The following is a 19,345-nucleotide window of genomic DNA, read 5'->3' as shown; positions in this document are numbered from 1 at the left end:
GCTTTTGAAATCTACCACCAGGCGTCGCCCACATTGCGGTTCCTTGATAATATCTTTTCCATTGCTTGACTTGGATTAAATATATTTCATATTATTTGTTGGATCATTAGCGTTACTACCAAAATTTATATCTATTTTTTTATTATTTATATCTATTTCTATTATTTTAATGAGCAAAGTTCAGTAAGAGTCCAAAAGTTATTTACCTACTTTTTTTATTAAAGTTTAAACAAGAAATTAGTTGCAGTTAAATAAAAATACTTTGACTGTAATTTTCTTAATGAAATCTAAAATGATTAAATTCCGTTAACAAAGGAAATTTCTTATTGTTTATTCTTTAGTATCAGTAATGTTTAATTTAAATGATGATAGGAAAAGTTGCATTATTATTTCTGTGCTGATTAAAAGTTAACAAAATTCGTTTAATTTATTAATGTTTGTATTTTGAGAACGATTTCCGAAGTGGAAATTGAAACGTCAATAAACGTACTTCAACCTTTAATTGTGGCTTATTCCCATTTAAATAGTAATTAATTTAAAATGCCACAAGAAAATAGCTTCAGAACAGAATTTCTTAATTGCGAATGGAATTTTTTAGATGAACAAAAATGTAATATATGATGACAAGTATGAATTTGATGGTAATGCAATCGCCGCCGCAGTACATATTTCTAGTCGATAAGAGTGTTTAGATAACATGACTCATTTTCAATGATATGTGTGGATGGAACCTTATTGTTTTAATAACAATTTTGTTCTGGCAAATCAATAACTTTAATTATTTGGTAAACCTAAATTATGTCACAAAAAAATAAATAAAAATCATTAAAACTTGTTTGTAAATAAATTCTGAGAATCTGTAAATTGTACTTTCGGAAACACCTGTCGCTGCTGCTACACGCTCTTTTATGCGATGATGAGGATTGTACCACCTTCTTCAGATTCCTTTTTCATAAAGGCTAACACATTAGCAATTATTTCTCGACTTTGACTATTACCAGCCCGTCCGGATAATTTGCTCTTAAACCCCATGCTATAATATTAAATAACACTAATTTACGTATATCTACTTTTTTATTTTGCAATTATTTCCTCACTTTTACAGTTTTTAATTTTAACAGTGTTCTTAAAAGAACTTTGGCATAAAATGAATAAAACTAAAATAATTAACAGAATACACAAATACAAAACGTAAAATCACAAGAAAATCAAATTTATTTGTTTCATATTAAATACTGGAAAAGAAAACTGCTTAAATTTCACATTTGGTTTTCTTCACTGTGCACTTTCAAAATATTTTTACTAGAAAACTGCTTAAAACAAATTTCACACTCATAAGATTTTTCTCCAGTGTGCACTCTTAAGTGTGTTTTTAAAGAACCTGCCTGAGAAAACTTCTTAAAACAAATTTCACACTCATAAGATTTTTCTCCAGTGTGCACTCTCATATGCGTTTTCAAATTACTTGTTTGATTAAATTGCTTAAAACAAATTTCACACTCATAAGATTTTTCTCCAGTGTGCACTCTTAAGTGTCTTTTTAATGAACCTGCCTGAGAAAACTTCTTAAAACAAATTTCACACTCATTAAGATTTTTCTCCAGTGTGCACTCTCATATGCGTTTTCAAATTACTTGTTTGATTAAATTGCTTAAAACAAATTTCACACTCATAAGATTTTTCTCCAGTGTGCACTCTTAAGTGTCTTTTTAATGAACCTGCCTGAGAAAACTTCTTAAAACAAATTTCACACTCATAAGATTTTTCTCCAGTGTGCACTCTCAAATGTTTTTTCAAATTACCTGCTTGAGCAAATTGCTTAAAACAAATTTCACACTCATAAGATTTTTCTCCAGTGTGCACTCTTAAGTGTGCTTTTAATGAACCTGCCTGAGAAAACTGCTTAAAACAAATTTCACACTCATAAGATTTTTCTCCAGTGTGCACTCTCAAATGTCTTTTCAAATTACCTGCTTGAGCAAATTGCTTAAAACAAATTTCACACTCATAAGATTTTTCTCCAGTGTGCACTCTTAAGTGTGTTTTTAATGAACACGAATGAGAAAACTTCTTAAAACAAATTTCACACTCACAAGATTTTTCTCCAGTGTGCACTCTTAAGTGTGTTTTTAATGAACACGAATGAAAAAACTTCTTAAAACAAATTTCACACTCATAAGATTTTTCTCCAGTGTGCACTCTCAAATGTTTTTTCAAATTACTTGCTTGAGCAAATTGCTTAAAACAAATTTCACACTCATAAGATTTTTCTCCAGTGTGCACTCTTAAGTGTGTTTTTAATGAACCTGCCTGAGAAAACTGCTTAAAACAAATTTCACACTCATAAGATTTTTCTCCAGTGTGCACTCTTAAGTGTGTTTTTAATGAACTTGCCTGAGAAAACTGCTTAAAACAAATTTCACACTCATAAGATTTTTCTCCAGTGTGCACTCTCAAATGTTTTTTCAAATTACTTGTTTCATTAAATTGCTTAAAACAAATTTCACATTTGTAAAGATTTTTCCCAGAATGTACTCTCAAATGTGTTTTCAAAAAACATTTGTACGAAAACTGTTTAAAACAAATTTCGCACTTGTATGGTCTTTGTCTCGCCGCAATTTTCATCGTTTTATTTAATGTTTTTCCTTCAGAGTGTTGACTCATATAATTTCCTTCGTAAGATGAATCTCCAATAATTAGTTTCTCCATATTTTCCATTTTTTGTTCATCTTGGATATAACCTAAAATACGAACCACATGATATAAATATTTTTGAGTATAAGGGAAAATTAATGCAATAATCAAATTAGAGCGTAAGTGTGTATAAGAGCACGTATTTAACTATTAAAGTAATTTTTACTTGAAGGCATTCTAAATACATTCCTACTGCACGGTCATAAACAGAAATCTGCATTATCGTCCTAGTTTTGTCAATATGGTCGCTGCAAATAGTTGCCGTTCAGATTTATAATTTTGTGTGTTCACAATTTAGTCAATTGAGAGGTAAGCGAACCATCAGTTTTATATAAAATAATTTTAGATTGCATTTATATGAAATAGTGATTACGTTTAAAAAAAATGGGCCCTAAATCTATTTGTTTTCGTAATAAACGCTTTAAAATGACAACATGCATATATGTATAAGAGTACGTACGCAGTTACCGATATATAATATTACGCAATGCGAACTCTTATACACAGTTGGGTACTCTTAACAATTTTTTATTTAAAAAGGAAAAGACAGTTAAGATTTTATTTCACGTATGGGGAGCTTGCGCATCCGTTTATACGTATTTCGGCCCAATAGGCCTCATCAGAACGGCTTTCGCAAAAAGATTTAGATTTCTTTAGATTCCCCACGTCTCTCTTAACATCTTTATCAACGTCTGTTTTGCCTTGCAATTCTTAGAAGGCACAGATTAAAGCGGAATTCTTGAATTTGGTTTCGAAAATCAGTCTACGATTTTATTATCAGATGTCGCTACATTGCGTCTATACGAAGCCATGTTAGAGTTGCTTCCTAAGACAGAAAAGATTTATTTCACGTTCAGAGCGTTTGCGAAAGCCGTTCTGATGGGGCCTATTGGGCCGAAATACGTATAAACGGATGCGCAAGCTCCCTATACGTGAAATAAAATCTTAATTGTCTTTTCCTTTTTATTTCGATATACTCTGTACGAGTACTAGAAACCAATTCGCTAAGAATTTTGCTTAGTTGAGGAGATATGCTGTGGAATGCAATTTTTAGATTCCCCATGTCTCTCTTAACATCTTTATCAACGTCTGTTTTGCCTTGCAATTCTTAGAAGGCACAGATTAAAGCGGAATTCTTGAATTTGGTTTCGAAAATTAGTCTACAATTTTTTATTTGTTTTAAGTTTTCTTTTTATTTTCAGATTTTAAATTCATGAGTCGGTACAAGCGAAAAACCGATAGAAAGTTAATTTTTACTGAAGAAAACTTACGAGAAATACAGCAAAAATTAGAAGCAGGATGTAGTAAAAGAAGTGTAGCGAATGATATGGGAATACCTGAGGCCACATTAAGAAAAAGATGGGAAGTGTGGAGATGTACAAAGCGATATTCCAAGCGACCTAGAAGCCGAATTAGCACAACAGATACGAGAATTAGATCAGATGTTTTATGGAATTACAAAAAAAAATTTGCAAATAGCAGCGTATAAATTTGCTGAATCTAATAATCTTTCTCACAGTTTTAGTAGAAATCTACAAATGGCTGGTGAGTCATGGGTAAGAGGATTTTGTCTAACAAAATTGCGCTTCGACAGCCAGAGAAATGTTCGATAACCTTAAAAATCTTTATGAACTAAGGCGATACTCTCCAAGTTCAATATATAACATGGATGAATCGGGTTTATCAAGCGTGCCTAATAAGTTACCCAAGATATTAGCGAGCAAGAGAAAGAAACTTGTAGGGAAGGTAGCTAGTGCAGATCGTGGACAACTTGTAACGGCTGTATGTTGTATGAACTCCACAGGTAACTATATTCCTCCAGCACTCATATTCCCCAGAAAAAGAATGAAGAGCTGTTTTTAAATGCACCATGTGAAACTCTGAAATTAATTTCTGAATCTGGATATATCAACACGGATCTTTTTTGTAAGTGGTTAATCGATTTTAATAAATTTGCCAAACGCAGTGCTGAAAACAAAGTTCTTTTTATTCTCGACAATCACAGCTCTCATCGTGACCTGCAAGCTATAAAATATTGCCGAGAGAATCACATCGATCTTTTATCTCTACCGCCTCATTCAAGCCATAAACTAGAGCCACTGGATATTGGTTTTTTTGGTCCTTTAAAAAATACCTACAGTAGGGAATGTGACAAATGGATGGTAAGTACTTAATCGAGGTAAAGTAATTACACAATTTCAAGTTGCTGGATTATGTAGTACTGCTTATGGTTCTGTAGCAGTATTCAGAAGGCCAAAAATTCTTTTAAAGCATCGGGAATATATCCGTTTAACCCTGATCAGTTTCATGACATGTATTTTGCCCCCTCCTATGTTACCGACGTACCTTTGGACAATCCAGTAAGAGCGGTAGTAGATAATACATCAAATGGAGTCCGTGTAGAAGAAGAAAATAATGGACTTCAGCTTCCAATACCATCTGAAGTAATACCTCCTTCAAAGCAGCCTGAGAATGAAGATGATCTAATCTCTTTTCGCGTTACACCGCCTCTTGATGTGGCTAATCATGATATCGAATGCGAAGATGGTGTATTAATACCATCACAAGCTAGCACTAATAGCTTAAATATATCAGTGTCAGCGGCAGAGATTTTACCATTACCCTAAATTAAAGAAAAGCCTAATCGACACAAAACAAAATCTCAAAAGACCGAAATACTTTCCAGTAGCCCATATACAAAAGAATTGAGAATTTGGAAAAAACCAAAGTAGAACAAAAAAAGAAGACGGAACGAATAAAAAGAAAATTAGTGCCTAGTTGTAGTAAATCATTGCGCAAAGTTCAAAAAGGGAATAAAGAAAATGATCCTGATGTACCGTGCCCAGGATGTAATGAATTATATTCAAATTCTTTTGAAGACTGGATCATGTGCTTTCAATGCAAGAATTGGTGGCTCGAATCTTGTACGACTTACGTAACAGGAGACTTCATTTGTTTTAACTGTGAGGAGTAGCAATGGATTTAAAGGTGAAATGAAAATGAGTTCTAAAACATACTTTTCATATTTCTTTTATAAAATAAAGTTTGATTTTTGGAATGTCTTAATATTTTTGTACACTTCAGTAATGTGCGTACTCATAGATGCGTACTCTTATGCAAATTTGTGTATATAGCAGTTTCGCAAACAAAATTAAATATTTCTTATTTGAATACAAACATGGTTTAAAACTATTCTAAAACATATTTTTAAATGGTTGATTAACAATGTGAGGAATTTTAAATAGTCCATTTTCGTAAAAATAAAAAAATGTCGCGATTTTAATATTAAGTGAGTACTCTTATACGCATTTACCATATAAAGTTTAAGATAGCAGAAGTAGATCAAGAAGCTTCTATTCTGGTAGACGGCAAAGAAACAGACAAAATTTGTATTCAAAGAGGTGTCAGACAGGGTTGTGTGTTATCCCCAACTTTGTTTAACATTTACTCAGAAATAATTTTTAACAAAGCCTTGGAAGGGCAATGTGGAGTTCGAATCGGGGGAGAATAACATCAGATATGCAGATGACACCGGAATCATGGCAAATTTCTTATAGATCGAGTTACTAGAGAATGCTCTAATAACGGACTAAGTAAATACAACAAAGACAAAGTTACTTGTGGTTAGTAACCAAGACCTAGGCGCTATACAGGCGAACCGATAACAAAGTTAACCATTTTAAATATCTAGGATGTTGGATAAACGAGACACTAAATCCGGATGAAGAAATTAAAACTCGTATAGAAATTGCAAGAGGAGCATTTATGAAACTTAGATCTATTCTGAGCAATTCTCTGCTGAACTTACATCTGAGAATTAAGTTCCTAAAATTTTATGTGTATCCTGTATTACTGTATGGATGTGAAACCTGGATTATGAAGGTTAACATGATGAACAAATTAGAAGCCTTCGAGATGTGGTTATATCGTAGAATGCTCAGAATATCATGGGTTCAACACATTTCAAACAGAGAAGTCTTGAACAGAGTAGATCAAGGTGAAGGTGACTTAATAAAGATGATAAGAGAAAACTCGAATATCTGGGGCATATAATGAGAGAAAGCAGATACAGGATAATGCAGTTGATACTCAAAAGAAAGATCGACGGAAGAAGAGGAATTGGTAGAAAAAAATACTCATGGCTCCGAAACCTTCGTCAATGGACTGGCTTATCAGCAGATTATTAGATATCATTAGCACATGGAAGCTACCCACGCCTAAAACTTGGGCACGGTACCCAAAGAAGAAGGTTTTTCTCCAGTATGTGTCATCAAATGTTATTCCAACTACTTCTAGTAATAAACTGTTTTAAACAAATTTCACATGTGTAAGGTTTTTCCCCAGTATGCACTCTCAAATGTGTTTTTAATGTACCTGATGCAGCAAATTGTTTTAAACAAATTTCACACTTGTAAGGTTTTTTCCCAGAATGTACTCTCAAATGCGTTTTTAAAAAACATTTGTAAGAAAACTGCTTAAAACAAATCACATTTGGTTTTCTGCACTGTGCACTTTCAAATGTATTTTCAAACTATTTTTGCTAGAAAACTGCTTCAAACAAATTTCACACTTGTAAGATTTTTCTCCAGTGTGCACTCTCATATGCGTTTTTAAATTACCTGCTTGACTAAATTGCTTAAAACAAATTTCACACTTATAACGTTTTTCTCCAGTGTGTGTTGTTAAATGCTGTTTCAATTCGGTTGATGTAGTAAACTGCTTTAAACAAATTTCACACTTGTAAGGTTTTTCTCCAGTATGAGTTCTCAAATGTTTTTTAAAGTTACTTGTATGATTAAACTGCTTAAAACAAATTTCACACTTATAAGATTTTTCTCCAGTGTGTACTCTGAAATGTGTTTTCAAAGTACTTGCATCATTAAACTGTTTTAAGCAAATTTCGCACTTGTACGGTTTTTCCCCAGTATGTGTTCTCAAATGTGTTTTCAAAGAAACTGCCTGAGAAAACTGCTTAAAACAAATTTCACACTTGTAAGATTTTTCTCCAGTGTGCACTCTAATATGCGTTTTCAAATTACCTGCATGACTAAATTGCTTAAAACAAATTTCACATTTGTAAGGTTTTTTCCCAGAATGTACTCTCAAATGTGTTTTTAAAAAACATTTGTAAGAAAACTGTTTAAAACAAATTTCGCACTTGTAGGGTCTTTGTCCAGTCGCAGTTTTCATCGTTTTATTTAATGTTTTTCCTTCAGAGTGTTGATTCATATAAATTTCTTTGTAAGATGAATCTCCAATAATTAGTGTCTCCATATTTTCCATTTTTTGTTCATCTTGGATATAATCTAAAATACAAACCAACTATGATATAAATATTTGAGTATAAGGAAAAAGTAATGGAATAATCAAATTATTCAGTATAGTAGCATAAGTAGTAAATGATATAAATATGTTTTAGAAATCTATATTTATGTCTTCTATATGTGTAATAGTATCACCAAGTCGTTGGTGTAACATTTAAAAATAATGCCAATTTTCCTCCTCGAGGGTGCTTTAAAATTCCATCAACAGGATTAATCCAACATAATGTGGTCCAGGTTGACGTGGTTGGAAATAGAATTAAATATTGTGAAGTTTACGTACTCCAATGAGAATACCAGCATCAAGCCATTGTCCATTATTCCACTGACGAAGGGTAGGTAGTAATAAAACACACTAATTGTTGTAGATAACCAGAACACAGCAAAAGGAGTCTGTTTCTCGAGGCTATAAGCCCATGATGAGAAATGAAAAGGATGTAGCATTGTAGCACTTGCTACAAAGAGCATAGTCCCAAAAGGGAGTCATCCAGGGTGTAAAGCCCTATAATGGAAGGTGGCCAGACTGTGGGCAAGCTGTGCTCTGAGACTGAAGAGAGTGATTGTCTGCAGGTGTTACATATTTATCTGTGTTGAAAACAATGATATATGGTCACTTTCACTACAACTGCCAATAGCAATTATTAACATTGTCAAGAGGTCCTGATGCATGCCAAAATGCTTAGTTGGCCCAATCTAACAGCATACAGTGACAATAATCAGCTCTATTGACTTTTAATGCATATCTCAACACATTCAATATTGTGGCCTAAAGACTGTCATGCACACACAGAGGTGCCACAATGATAGTGGAACTTCCTAGTAACTTTTTTAACCGGAATTAAAAGAATGACGCACTTGATAGGATTTGTGGAATGTACCAGAATTGTCCTCAAAATATAAAATAATATACTTGATAACAATGGCTAAGAAGTACAACCCGGCCTCTACAAAGTATCATAACAGATAAAATAAAATATATTCAATATTGCAGGATAGTTCTTTTATATTTTTCAATAAAACATAAAAGTAAATATAATTATATTGGTATATAAATTCTTAAACACTTGGTGGACTATTTATAATCTGTAACTAATGTTGCTGAAATACATAATAAAACTTGTTGCATCCATTTGGAGAGAAGGAAAACTCCCAGACAGGGGAGATATTCACAAGAAAGGGGATCCACTAATATGTGACAACTATCGAGGCATTACCCTCTTAAATATGGCTTACAAAGTACTGGCTTATATACTTTATGATCATTTACTAGTATATACTGAAGAAAAAATAGGCAAATACCAATAAGAATTCCGAAAAGAAAGGTCAACAATTGATCAGATTTTCCTTCTCAGACAAACCTTAGAAAAGAGAAAAGACATATGAATATGGAATTGAGACCCACCACCTTTTCATAGATTTTAAAAGTGCTTATGACAGTGTAGACAGAACTAGATATTCCGTCGCATCTAATAACATTGGTAAAGGCAACTCTTTCGAAAGTTGAGTGCAAAGTCAAGGAACAAAACAGAGAAATCGGGCATAACAACCAGAGGTACGATCATCAATAGAAGTGTACAGATATTGGCCTACACAGATGACATTGAAGACAATGGGACTGCAGGTCAACATATCCAAAACAAAATATATGAAGGTCACAAACAGCACACAAATAGCGGCACCACAAGATCTGGTGACAGAAGCACACACATTCGGAGTTTATATATCTTGAAACACAACTAAATAACAGCAACCTAGTAAGCGTAAAAATTAAGAGAAGAATATACCTAGCGAACAGAGCTTACTTTGGACTAAAGCAGTTCTTAACATCACACATAATTAGCAGAAAAACCAAGATACTAATATATGAAACTCTTATTAAACCTGCCCTGACATATGTGTCAGAGACATGGACTATGGTAAAAAGCGACGAAGAACTGTTAGGCTGCTTTGAAAGAAGAATACTTAGGTACATATACGGAGGAGTACAAGAAAGCGGGATATGGCACAGGTGCTACAATTTTGAGTTTTATCAATGCCATGAAAAATGCAACATCGTCCGGTCTATTAAAATTAATAGACTAAGGTGGCTAGGACACCTTGAAAGAATAGACACTGGAGACCCCCAAAGACAGATATTATATCAAGAGCCAGTAGGAAACAGGAGGAGAGGCAGGCCAAGATCTAGATTTAAAACTCAAGTTGAAGATGACTTGAGGAATCTAGGGGTCAGAAATTGGAAAGCCAGGGCGAAAGATAGGGGGGAATGGAGACTAATTCTTGAACAGGCAAGACGCACACAGGGTTGTAGAGCCAAAGATGATAAACTAATGTTGCTGACATTTTTTAGCACATATATTGTAAATCAGATTTGTCTTTTTCTGTGGTTCATATTTTTTTTTTTAACAACATATCATTTAACAAAATTTGTAATATTCTCTTGTGCCCTGAAAGTGTATTTCAGATCAAAATTATATTATTTTTTTTAAAGGTTAAAATACGTTTATTGACGTTTCAATTTCCACGTCGGAAATCGTTCTCAAAATACAAACATTAGTAAATTAAACAAATTTTGTTTTTTGGTACTTAGTGAAAAATTCTTCTAATAATTTAATTTTATCTGACTCATCTATATTGACAATTCAGACATACATTATACATTTTAAAGTAGACGACTTTAAAATGATATTGCCAATATTGTTGAGTTGCGTTCCTGGGACGACTTTACGTATAAGATAGTTCTTTCAATTACATGAAATCAACTTTAACTTGAGAATATCCGTCTACTTTAAAATGTATAATGTATGTCTGAATTGTCAATATAGACGAGTCAGATAAAATTAAATTATTAGAAGAATTTTTCACTAAGTAACAAAAAACAAAATTTGTTTAATTTACTAATGTTTGTATTTTGAGAATGATTTCCGAAGTGGAAATTGAAACGTCAATAAACGTATTTTAACCTTTAAAAAAAAATTATATTAGCTGGTAAAATAGTTATTCCTATTTATTCTTGTAAATTAATATGGGAGGACTTAAATATATTGTTACTAACCTTTTTCAGTTTTTTGATCTTCTTCAAATGGGTTAAGTTTATTTCCATGTTGCTCTATTTCAGTATTTGTGGAACATTTATTTAAGTCCAAATAATCATATGTGTTATGTGTACTTTGCCTATTAGATTCCTCATGGATTTCAGATTTAAAGCTTCCCAAAAGAGCATCATCCAACTCATTAGACTCTATCTCTACTTTACACATTGCCCCACTACTTTCTTGTTTTACTTCCATTTCCATTTTCTTAAACTAGATTTTATGTATACAGATAATAATTTTTATGAATGATTAGTTTGTTTAGGGCAACCATCAATCATCATAACTCATAACCAAACTTATATTTGACATTTAACGTAAGCTTCACAAATCACCTTATATACTTCATCTAATTTACTTACCGTTACACGTCATCCGCGTCATAGTCCGTGAGGTCACATGATACCAACACGAAATATTTAGGCGGTAGGTGTGTTTTTTTTTTTCGAATCACTTTGCCGAGTACACTGGCATTACAGCCACTAGACATATTTTATTATATACGCGTAGAAATTATATTTAAAGGTTTCTATTAATGTTAACTTACAGAAATACACAATAATATGTTTGATTTAATTTGTATAAATGCATTATAAAACGATTTTATGAAGAACATTTGTTCGGAACGCACTGTAACTGTAATCGAACGAAGGTGATATTTTGGCATAAATTGGTAACACTTATTTGACAGTTGCGGTGTTGACACTTTTTGTACTTTATTATTTTGAATTTTAAAGTGAATACCTCTTGTTTTATATTTTTACCTATTTCATAAAATCTGTTCTTTTTAGAACAAAATTAGTGTGTTATATTTCAAAAATGTCACGTAAGAATTTAAATAGTCGTAAAGATATGGTAATACTTATATAATGGTAATTATGTGACCTATTTGATTTAAAATGGATTCAGGATTTTTTTATACTTTGGCAACTATGTCAACTTCGATCTCTGTCAATGATAATGACGTGAAACGGTAAGTAAATTAGATGGAGTATATACTTCGTAAATTAGATGGAGTTTGTTAAAGACGTTTGTGGCAAATAGAGTTTCTCAAATTCAAACTTTGACCGAATCTCACACATGGCGTTACGTAAATACACTTGAGAATCCCGCAGATCTTTTATCAAGGGGAATTTCTCCTACATCACTTATCAGTTCTGAAATGTAGTTTCATGGTACATCATGGCCAGCTAAACCAGAAACCCATTGGCCTAATAGAACATTCGAACCTTCTGAACTCCCTGAGCTTCGATCAGTATCAGCCCTTATCTCAAGAGTTCACATGAAATTGGACATCATCACTAAAATATCCTCATTTGTAAAACTACAACGCATTATCGCTTATGTATTATCAAAGAATATGTATTACGCTTTATAAATACAGTAGACTCCCTCTATAACGAGAACTAAAATGACAGACTAATTACCTCGTTATAAGCCGATCTCGTTATATCAGACAATCATAATACTGTGCATACATATGAATCTGTAGTTTTCTAAACCATTAACTTCCTATAGTGAAGTCATTCGGAGCAATATAAGATGCTAATAAATATTGTTTGAATGGCGTTTTTGAAAAAAAGTTATTTACTTTTATTGTCAATGAAATATATTAAAACATAAAAGAGTTGTTTACTTTTATTATGAATGATATACGTTAGAACAAAAAAGATGTACTTAATTTTTTTTCCAACTACATAATGTATAAATTGTATTTTCAAGGATAACAAACTATTGCTTCTGCAATTTTAAGAACTCTGTTATTTTTAACTGCTTTAAATGGTCCAGTATCATTCTATCATATATTTTCTAAAGATGTGAAACAGTTGTATTTATTCATTGTAAAGAAGTTTATTGCGGGCTGCAGTTAAGTTTATTGAGGGGCTGTTTGAAAAGGTATTTATTTATAGCCACGACTCGACTAAAAACGTAAAAAACACTTACCAAAAAACATGTTTTTGGATCTTATTTATAATATATCTTTCGTTATAACCAAATTTGCCTCGCTACAGACGGTTATAGTTCAATAGAAATTTCACGGGACATCTAATGTATCTCGTTATAAGCGAAACCTCGTAATAACCGTGTTCGTTATAGAGGGAGTATACTGTAATTGTAAATTTTCTCCTAAACGAAGGAGCTTGGACAACCTTTTTTGCGAGGAAATAGATAATGATTTAAAATATATTATTCGACTAGTACAAAATGAAACATTTTATGACGATTTGAAAAGACATGGTAACGTTGACTCTAAAAGTAAACTACTTACCCTCAATCCGTTTATCGATAAGGATAATATGCTCCGCGTTGGCGGAAGACTGCATAATTCCGATTTTTGTTACGATAAAAAACATCCCATTGTCCTTGATTCTAAACACCACTTTAATACTATTCTTGTACGAAATGAGCATCTTATCTTAATCATTGCGGTCCTCAATTACTATTAGCTTCCATTCGTGAAAAATTTTCGCCCATTAATGGACGTCAAGTGGTTCGCGATTGTATTATCTGTTGTAGGGTGGCTCCTAAATTAGAAACCTATCTTATGGGAACCCTCGTCACGTCTTTGTTCCCTCTAGGCCATTCTACAACTGTGGATTTGATTATGCAGGACCTTTTTTGCTAAAGGATCGACACACCCGAAATTATAAAACTATCAAGCGTTAGATAGCTAGCTCTATTCATCTGTTTAGCAACTAAGGCCATATATTTAGAAGTCGTGAGCAGCTTGACCACGGAAAGTTTTCTAGTCACGCTAAAACGTTTTATTTCTCTTCCATCCTTTCGGACAATGGTAGTACCTACGTTGACGCAAAAAATGAACTTGAATACCTTTCATCCCTCTAGCAGCGAGTTAAGTGGAAAAAATATTTCAACAGTCTTCTCAGAATTGGAAATCTAGTGAGGGTGAAAGAAGATGGAACTAAACCCTTAAATAAATAAATAAATAAATAAATAAATAATAGCTTTATTACCCAACAGTTTTCCATTTCTAGGGTAAAAATTTAAGATACATTTTTAAATAGTATACAATCATTAGTAGGTGATACAAAAATATCAAGTAAAAAAATAAGTGCAAAAAATAAGTAGGTGAAAAACAAAATAAAGAGTGAGAACAATATAATTAAACAAATCACTACGTATATAAGAAATAAAAAAAAATACACAAAAAAATTAACAATCTAATGTACTCCATAAACCAGTGCGGTATCAACCAGATGATTAATTGAGCATGAGAAAATATCACAATGGTTGCATATTTTGTTATAATTATTGCACATAATATAAATGGGTGACTTCAGTAACATATTTGTTCTCGCACGTGGACAAGTAAACACTATAATCGACCTGGAAGTAATTCTTGGCACATTAAATCTAATTTGACCTAATATATCACTGCAGTCAATACAGTTGTGTAACAACTTATATAAAAATGAAACCGAAAATATAATTCTTCTTAACTCTAAACTTACAATATTAAACCTGTTACATAACAAATCGTAATCATAACCATGGACAGGATATACTCCATCAATCTTAAAAGTTAAATATTTTAAAAGTTTCCGTTGTACCTTTTCAATCTGTTGCATATAACATTTATAAATGGGATACCAAATTAAGCTGCAATATTCTAGTTTTGTTCGCACCAGCGATAGATACAGCAGTTTAATCGGTCTTATATCGCTAAAATTTCTACAGTTTCTGATGATAAAACCGTACATTTTCATAGCATCGGATACTTTCTGCTCAATATGGTTGTTAAAGGTTAATTTTGAATCAAATATAACTCCTAAATCTTTAATGCTATTACATTTTTCAAGATCTGACCCCTGAATTACATAATTAAAATCAACCTTATTTTCTCTTCTAGAGTAACTTACTACTTTACACTTATTGACATTAAGAAAAAGTTTGTTTTTTACACACCAAGTATCTATATAATTTAGATCGGTCTGTAAATCTATACAGTTAGCAATTGTTTTAATTTCACAGTATATTTTAAGATCATCCGCAAAACACAATTTTCTGTTATTAATATCTAAAAATAAATCATTGATATATAATAGGAACAACAATGGACCTAAATTTGATCCCTGTGGAACACCGGATGTAGTACAGATTAATTCTGATATGAAACCATTATAGGATACAAATTGGTTCCTACCTATTAAATAGCTTTCCAGTAACTTTAGAATGTTTCCAGCAAATCCCAAATTTGATAATTTAAAGAGAAGGTATTTGTGATCAACCTTATCAAACGCTTTAGAAAAATCAGTATATATCACATCTACTTGACCTTGTACATCCAAAACATATGAAATATATTGAGTTATTACAGCCAAGTTTGATACAGTAGAACGTTTATCTATAAAGCCATGTTGATAAGGTGATATCCATCCCCTAACAGAAGGGTAAATACGGTTATATAGAGTTACTTCGAAAACCTTTGAAAAATTGGATAACAAAGATACCGGTCTGTAATTGGATACATCAGATTTCGATCCGTTTTTGAATACAGGGCATATTTTCGCATTTTTCCATAACTCGGGATAAGTTCCCGTTTTTATTGATAAGTTAAAAATTTTTTGAAGTGGCTTTACAAATACCCGAGAACAATCTTTCACTAAAAATGCTGGAATATTATCGGGTCCGGACGTCATTTTATTTTTAATTCTTTTAAAGGCTACTAAAATTTCGTTTTCTTGAAATTCGTTAAAATTAATAGTGGGTAAGTAGATATCACTACATTCTTGATTATTTAATACATTGTTGTCGACAGGTAAATAAACTTTTTCAAAAAACATCTTAAAAGCATGGATTATATCGCGAGGATTATTAAATGTATCGCCGTTGTAACACATTTCACCTGGGATTCTAGAAGTTTTATTCTTTGCATGAACATATGCCCAGAAATTATTAGATTCGTTAGAAATACTATTCTGAATTTTTTCAAGATAAACGTTATATTGAGCTTTAATCATTTGTTTAATTATTTTTCGCAACCTTTTAAATTCATGCATATAAAGTATATTACCTGTTTTCTTATAATTTGTGATATTTTTTGATTTCAACTTTATCATTCTAATTATTTCCGCATTGTACCATGTAGGATATTGATGTTTATAATTTTTGTAAATTGGTACACACATATCAAATAATTCATATATCTTAGCATAAAATAATTCTAGGACTGTATTTACATCATCAGACATAATATCTAAAAAATTCCAGTCACAATTAAGAAATTCTGAGTACAGTAAAGGAAAATTTGCTTTTTTAAAATTATATCTTTTAGTTTTAGAATGAGCCACAAAACTGGTTTCCTTTTTCTGAAAATCATTAATATTTATCATTAATGCTGGATGATGTAAATCTTCTTGTACAAGTGGTGCATTATCGCGACTTACATGACATGTATCTGATGATATAACTAAGTCTAACAATCGATTTAAATTATTTCCCACCTGATTATACTGATTTAAATTAAACAAACACATGAAGTCTAGCACTGCCGATGTCTTCACATCAGATCTGTTTTGATCAATATACTTTGGAATGTTAAGGTCGCCCAGGAGAATAACAGTGTCATTAAATAATTCAAGTTGCTCTAACATTTCAAAAAAATATTCAAAATCTTTCAACTTTAATTTATCAGGAATATATAATACTGAAACATAAAACTTTTTATTTCCTATGCGACACTCAACAACCAACAAATCAACTAGTGGAAAATGTAAATCAAATGTTGAGACATCAACAACAACACACTCAAAATTTGACTTAAGTGCCAACAGTACACCTCCACCAGTCGATTTATTAACTACATCGAACTTTCGATCTTTTCTAAAAACCTGATAGTCATCATTAAACAATTCCGAACTAATAACATCAGAGTTGAGCCAAGTCTCAGTTAGAGCAATGACATCAAATTCACATTCACTAACACTAGAGTAAAAATCAATTACTTTGGAATTCAAACCACGCACATTCTGATAGTAAACCTGAAGATCTTGGCTTGTAAAACTGTTGGGACCTATCTGTTTAAAGGAACAATTTTTGGGATGCCATCCAAGTTAAATGGCTTGCTTTTGGCATGCCTTAAGATGGTGTCTGGGTAGAGTGACTCAATTACATGAGGGTAGTGACGGAATAGTTCGTGCAGTGACAATTAAAAATAATAGAGGTTGTTTCAAGCGACCAGTGACAAAGGTGTGCATCCTACCCACTGATCAGTGACTTAAGCTTCAGTGAAACAAACAGTGAAAGAAACTTTTAACTCAACTCTATTACTTGTTGAACCCCTGCAGGCGTTCAAGAGAGGCGGCTTAAATGTTAAAATTTTCGAGCAACCCCGTATAATACACTTTTAGTTGAGTTATACCCGATCTTCATCTTACACCCCTCGAGAGGGGCTGCAGGTAGTTGCGGGCAAAAGACGAAGAGTCTAATCACAATCAAGGTACGATAAGGACGCTAGTTTTAAATTTATCGTTTACAAAATATTTTAAATGTGCTTTTTTTCTTCAATACAGTTTAGTTTAAGTGATTTGTTTTTGTATTATTATTCTACGTGAAATTCTAATAACATTTAACTTACATCCTACATACCTATGTCTTAAAAGCAGATATCTGCGAAAAAAATTTCGATCTTTTTTTTTTAACCAGAGTTAGCTAATTCCAAGCCACACGATGACAAAGAGAACTAAATTCAAGTAATTTTTACATTTTTATCTAATGTGTATTTTAAAAACAATTAATATTCAGCTTGAACAATTGAAGACCTTGGGACCAGAAGGGAGCAAGCCACAATTTCATCAAAATTGAGTTAAAGTAGAAATCGCCCACTTTAAGACCGTAAATGTCCCGAAGAGAAAATTTCAGCTTTTTTCTTATAGATGGCGCCGCTGTAGTTAAGTCCCGTTGTGTCACCATTACTTTATTTTTCAACATAACGAGACAAGCCACAGTAGCAACATAGTAGCAATCAACATGGCGGCGGAACATTCCCGTGCATGTTAACGGAAAATAGACTTTTCTGAGTTTGATTCTGATCACAGTGACCAAGATCCATTTTTAAATGAAAGCGAAGATGACAAAGACTATACAGTGTCCGGAAATGGAAATAGCAGCGATTCGGAAAATATCAACTTAAAAATGGTAAGTTTATTAAATATGTGGCTTGTCCCCTTATGTTACATTTTTCGAACCTAAAAACATTAGGATTTTTCTAAAGGTTTTTTGTGGCTTATCCTGTTCTAAAGGTTTTTTGTGGCTTATCCCTTTTTAGTAAAATACCTATTTTATTGTAGGAGAATGAAGAGGTTTTTACCCCACAGACTTCTCGAGGTGTCTTGCCAACTCCAGAAAAGAAGGCGCCTTCTAGATGGAGACACAAGAATACCCAACGGCATAAAAAAATTAAGCGCAAGACTAAAAGAAATCTAGTTCACGAATATATAAATACAAAAGGGAAGAAAATAGAACCAAAAAAATTAGGTGCGCCTTGCGGTTGCACAAAACAGTGTAGACAGCTTTTGGCAGGTAAGGAAAATGATATATTTAATGCCTTTTGGAACCTGGGTAATTATGACAAGCAAAATATTTACCTCTTCTCAACTATGACAGTAATTCCAAAGAAGAGAAGTTACCCAAAGAAAACAAAAGGAATTCATTCGTCCAGAAATGTATCAGTTAAATATAGAGTCAAAGTAAATGGAGATGAAATTGAAATTTGTAAGAAAGAGTTTCTTGCCATACACGGCATTTCAAAAAAACGTATTGAAAGACTGGTTCACCAAAATAAAGATGGTGCGTCTACTCCAAAGTCAGATGAAAGAGGTAAGCATGACAACAACAACAAGAAAATACCAGAAGAACACTGAGTATGTTAGACATCATATTAATTTGATACCAAAATACACAAGCCATTACAGCAGACAAAAAAACCCAACAAAAGTCTACCTAGATTCCGATATTTCAATTTCCAGTTTATATCATGATTATTATCTTAGTGGTGCCGCCAAAATAATTTTGTGGCAGTAACCCAAGACAAATATAGGCGCATATTCTGCTCAGAATTTAATATAGGCTTTAAGTTACCTAAGAGCGATACTTGTAAAGTATGTGATTCAATGAATGTGAAAATTAGTAATGAAGCTGACATAGAAATTGCAAAGACACTGAAAATTGATTTGGAGTTACATCAAAGACGTGCCCAGGCCATGCAGGATCTAATGAAAA

The 19,345-nt window shown here is 32.5% G+C and overlaps 1 protein-coding gene across 2 annotated transcripts; it reads right to left on the bottom strand.

Moving 5' to 3' along the window:
- Positions 1-1,197: 1,197 nt before the first annotated feature.
- On the bottom strand, positions 1,198-11,388 carry LOC140440362 (uncharacterized). Of its 2 annotated transcripts, XM_072530817.1 has the most exons (3): positions 11,068-11,388; positions 7,734-8,000; positions 1,198-2,741 (listed from the first exon to the last, which is right to left on the bottom strand). In XM_072530817.1, the coding sequence occupies exons 1-3, from the start codon at positions 11,306-11,308 to the stop codon at positions 1,588-1,590; spliced, it is 1,662 nt and encodes a 553-aa protein (XP_072386918.1). In that variant the 5' UTR covers positions 11,309-11,388; the 3' UTR covers positions 1,198-1,587. The 2 variants fall into 2 exon arrangements, with proteins under 2 accessions (XP_072386918.1, XP_072386919.1); XM_072530818.1 differs by lacking the exon at positions 7,734-8,000.
- Positions 11,389-19,345: the final 7,957 nt, after the last annotated feature.

This window comes from Diabrotica undecimpunctata, chromosome 4 (assembly GCF_040954645.1).
Source record: "Diabrotica undecimpunctata isolate CICGRU chromosome 4, icDiaUnde3, whole genome shotgun sequence".
Lineage (NCBI taxonomy): Eukaryota > Metazoa > Arthropoda > Insecta > Coleoptera > Chrysomelidae > Diabrotica > Diabrotica undecimpunctata.
This window is presented reverse-complemented; position numbering and strand designations above follow the sequence as displayed.

What these genes read in the sequence shown, in the direction of transcription:
- LOC140440362 (XM_072530817.1), bottom strand. Translation starts at nt 11,308, where the DNA reads ATGGAAATGGAAGTAAAACAAGAAAGTAGTGGGGCAATGTGTAAAGTA. An exon ending in AGATCAAAAAACTGAAAAAG is followed by an intron (nt 8,001 to 11,067) that starts GTTAGTAACAAT and finishes TTTGTATTTTAG; the next exon opens with ATTATATCCAAGATGAACAA. An exon ending in TAAGCAATTTAGTCATGCAG is followed by an intron (nt 2,742 to 7,733) that starts GTAATTTGAAAA and finishes TTCGTATTTTAG; the next exon opens with GTTATATCCAAGATGAACAA.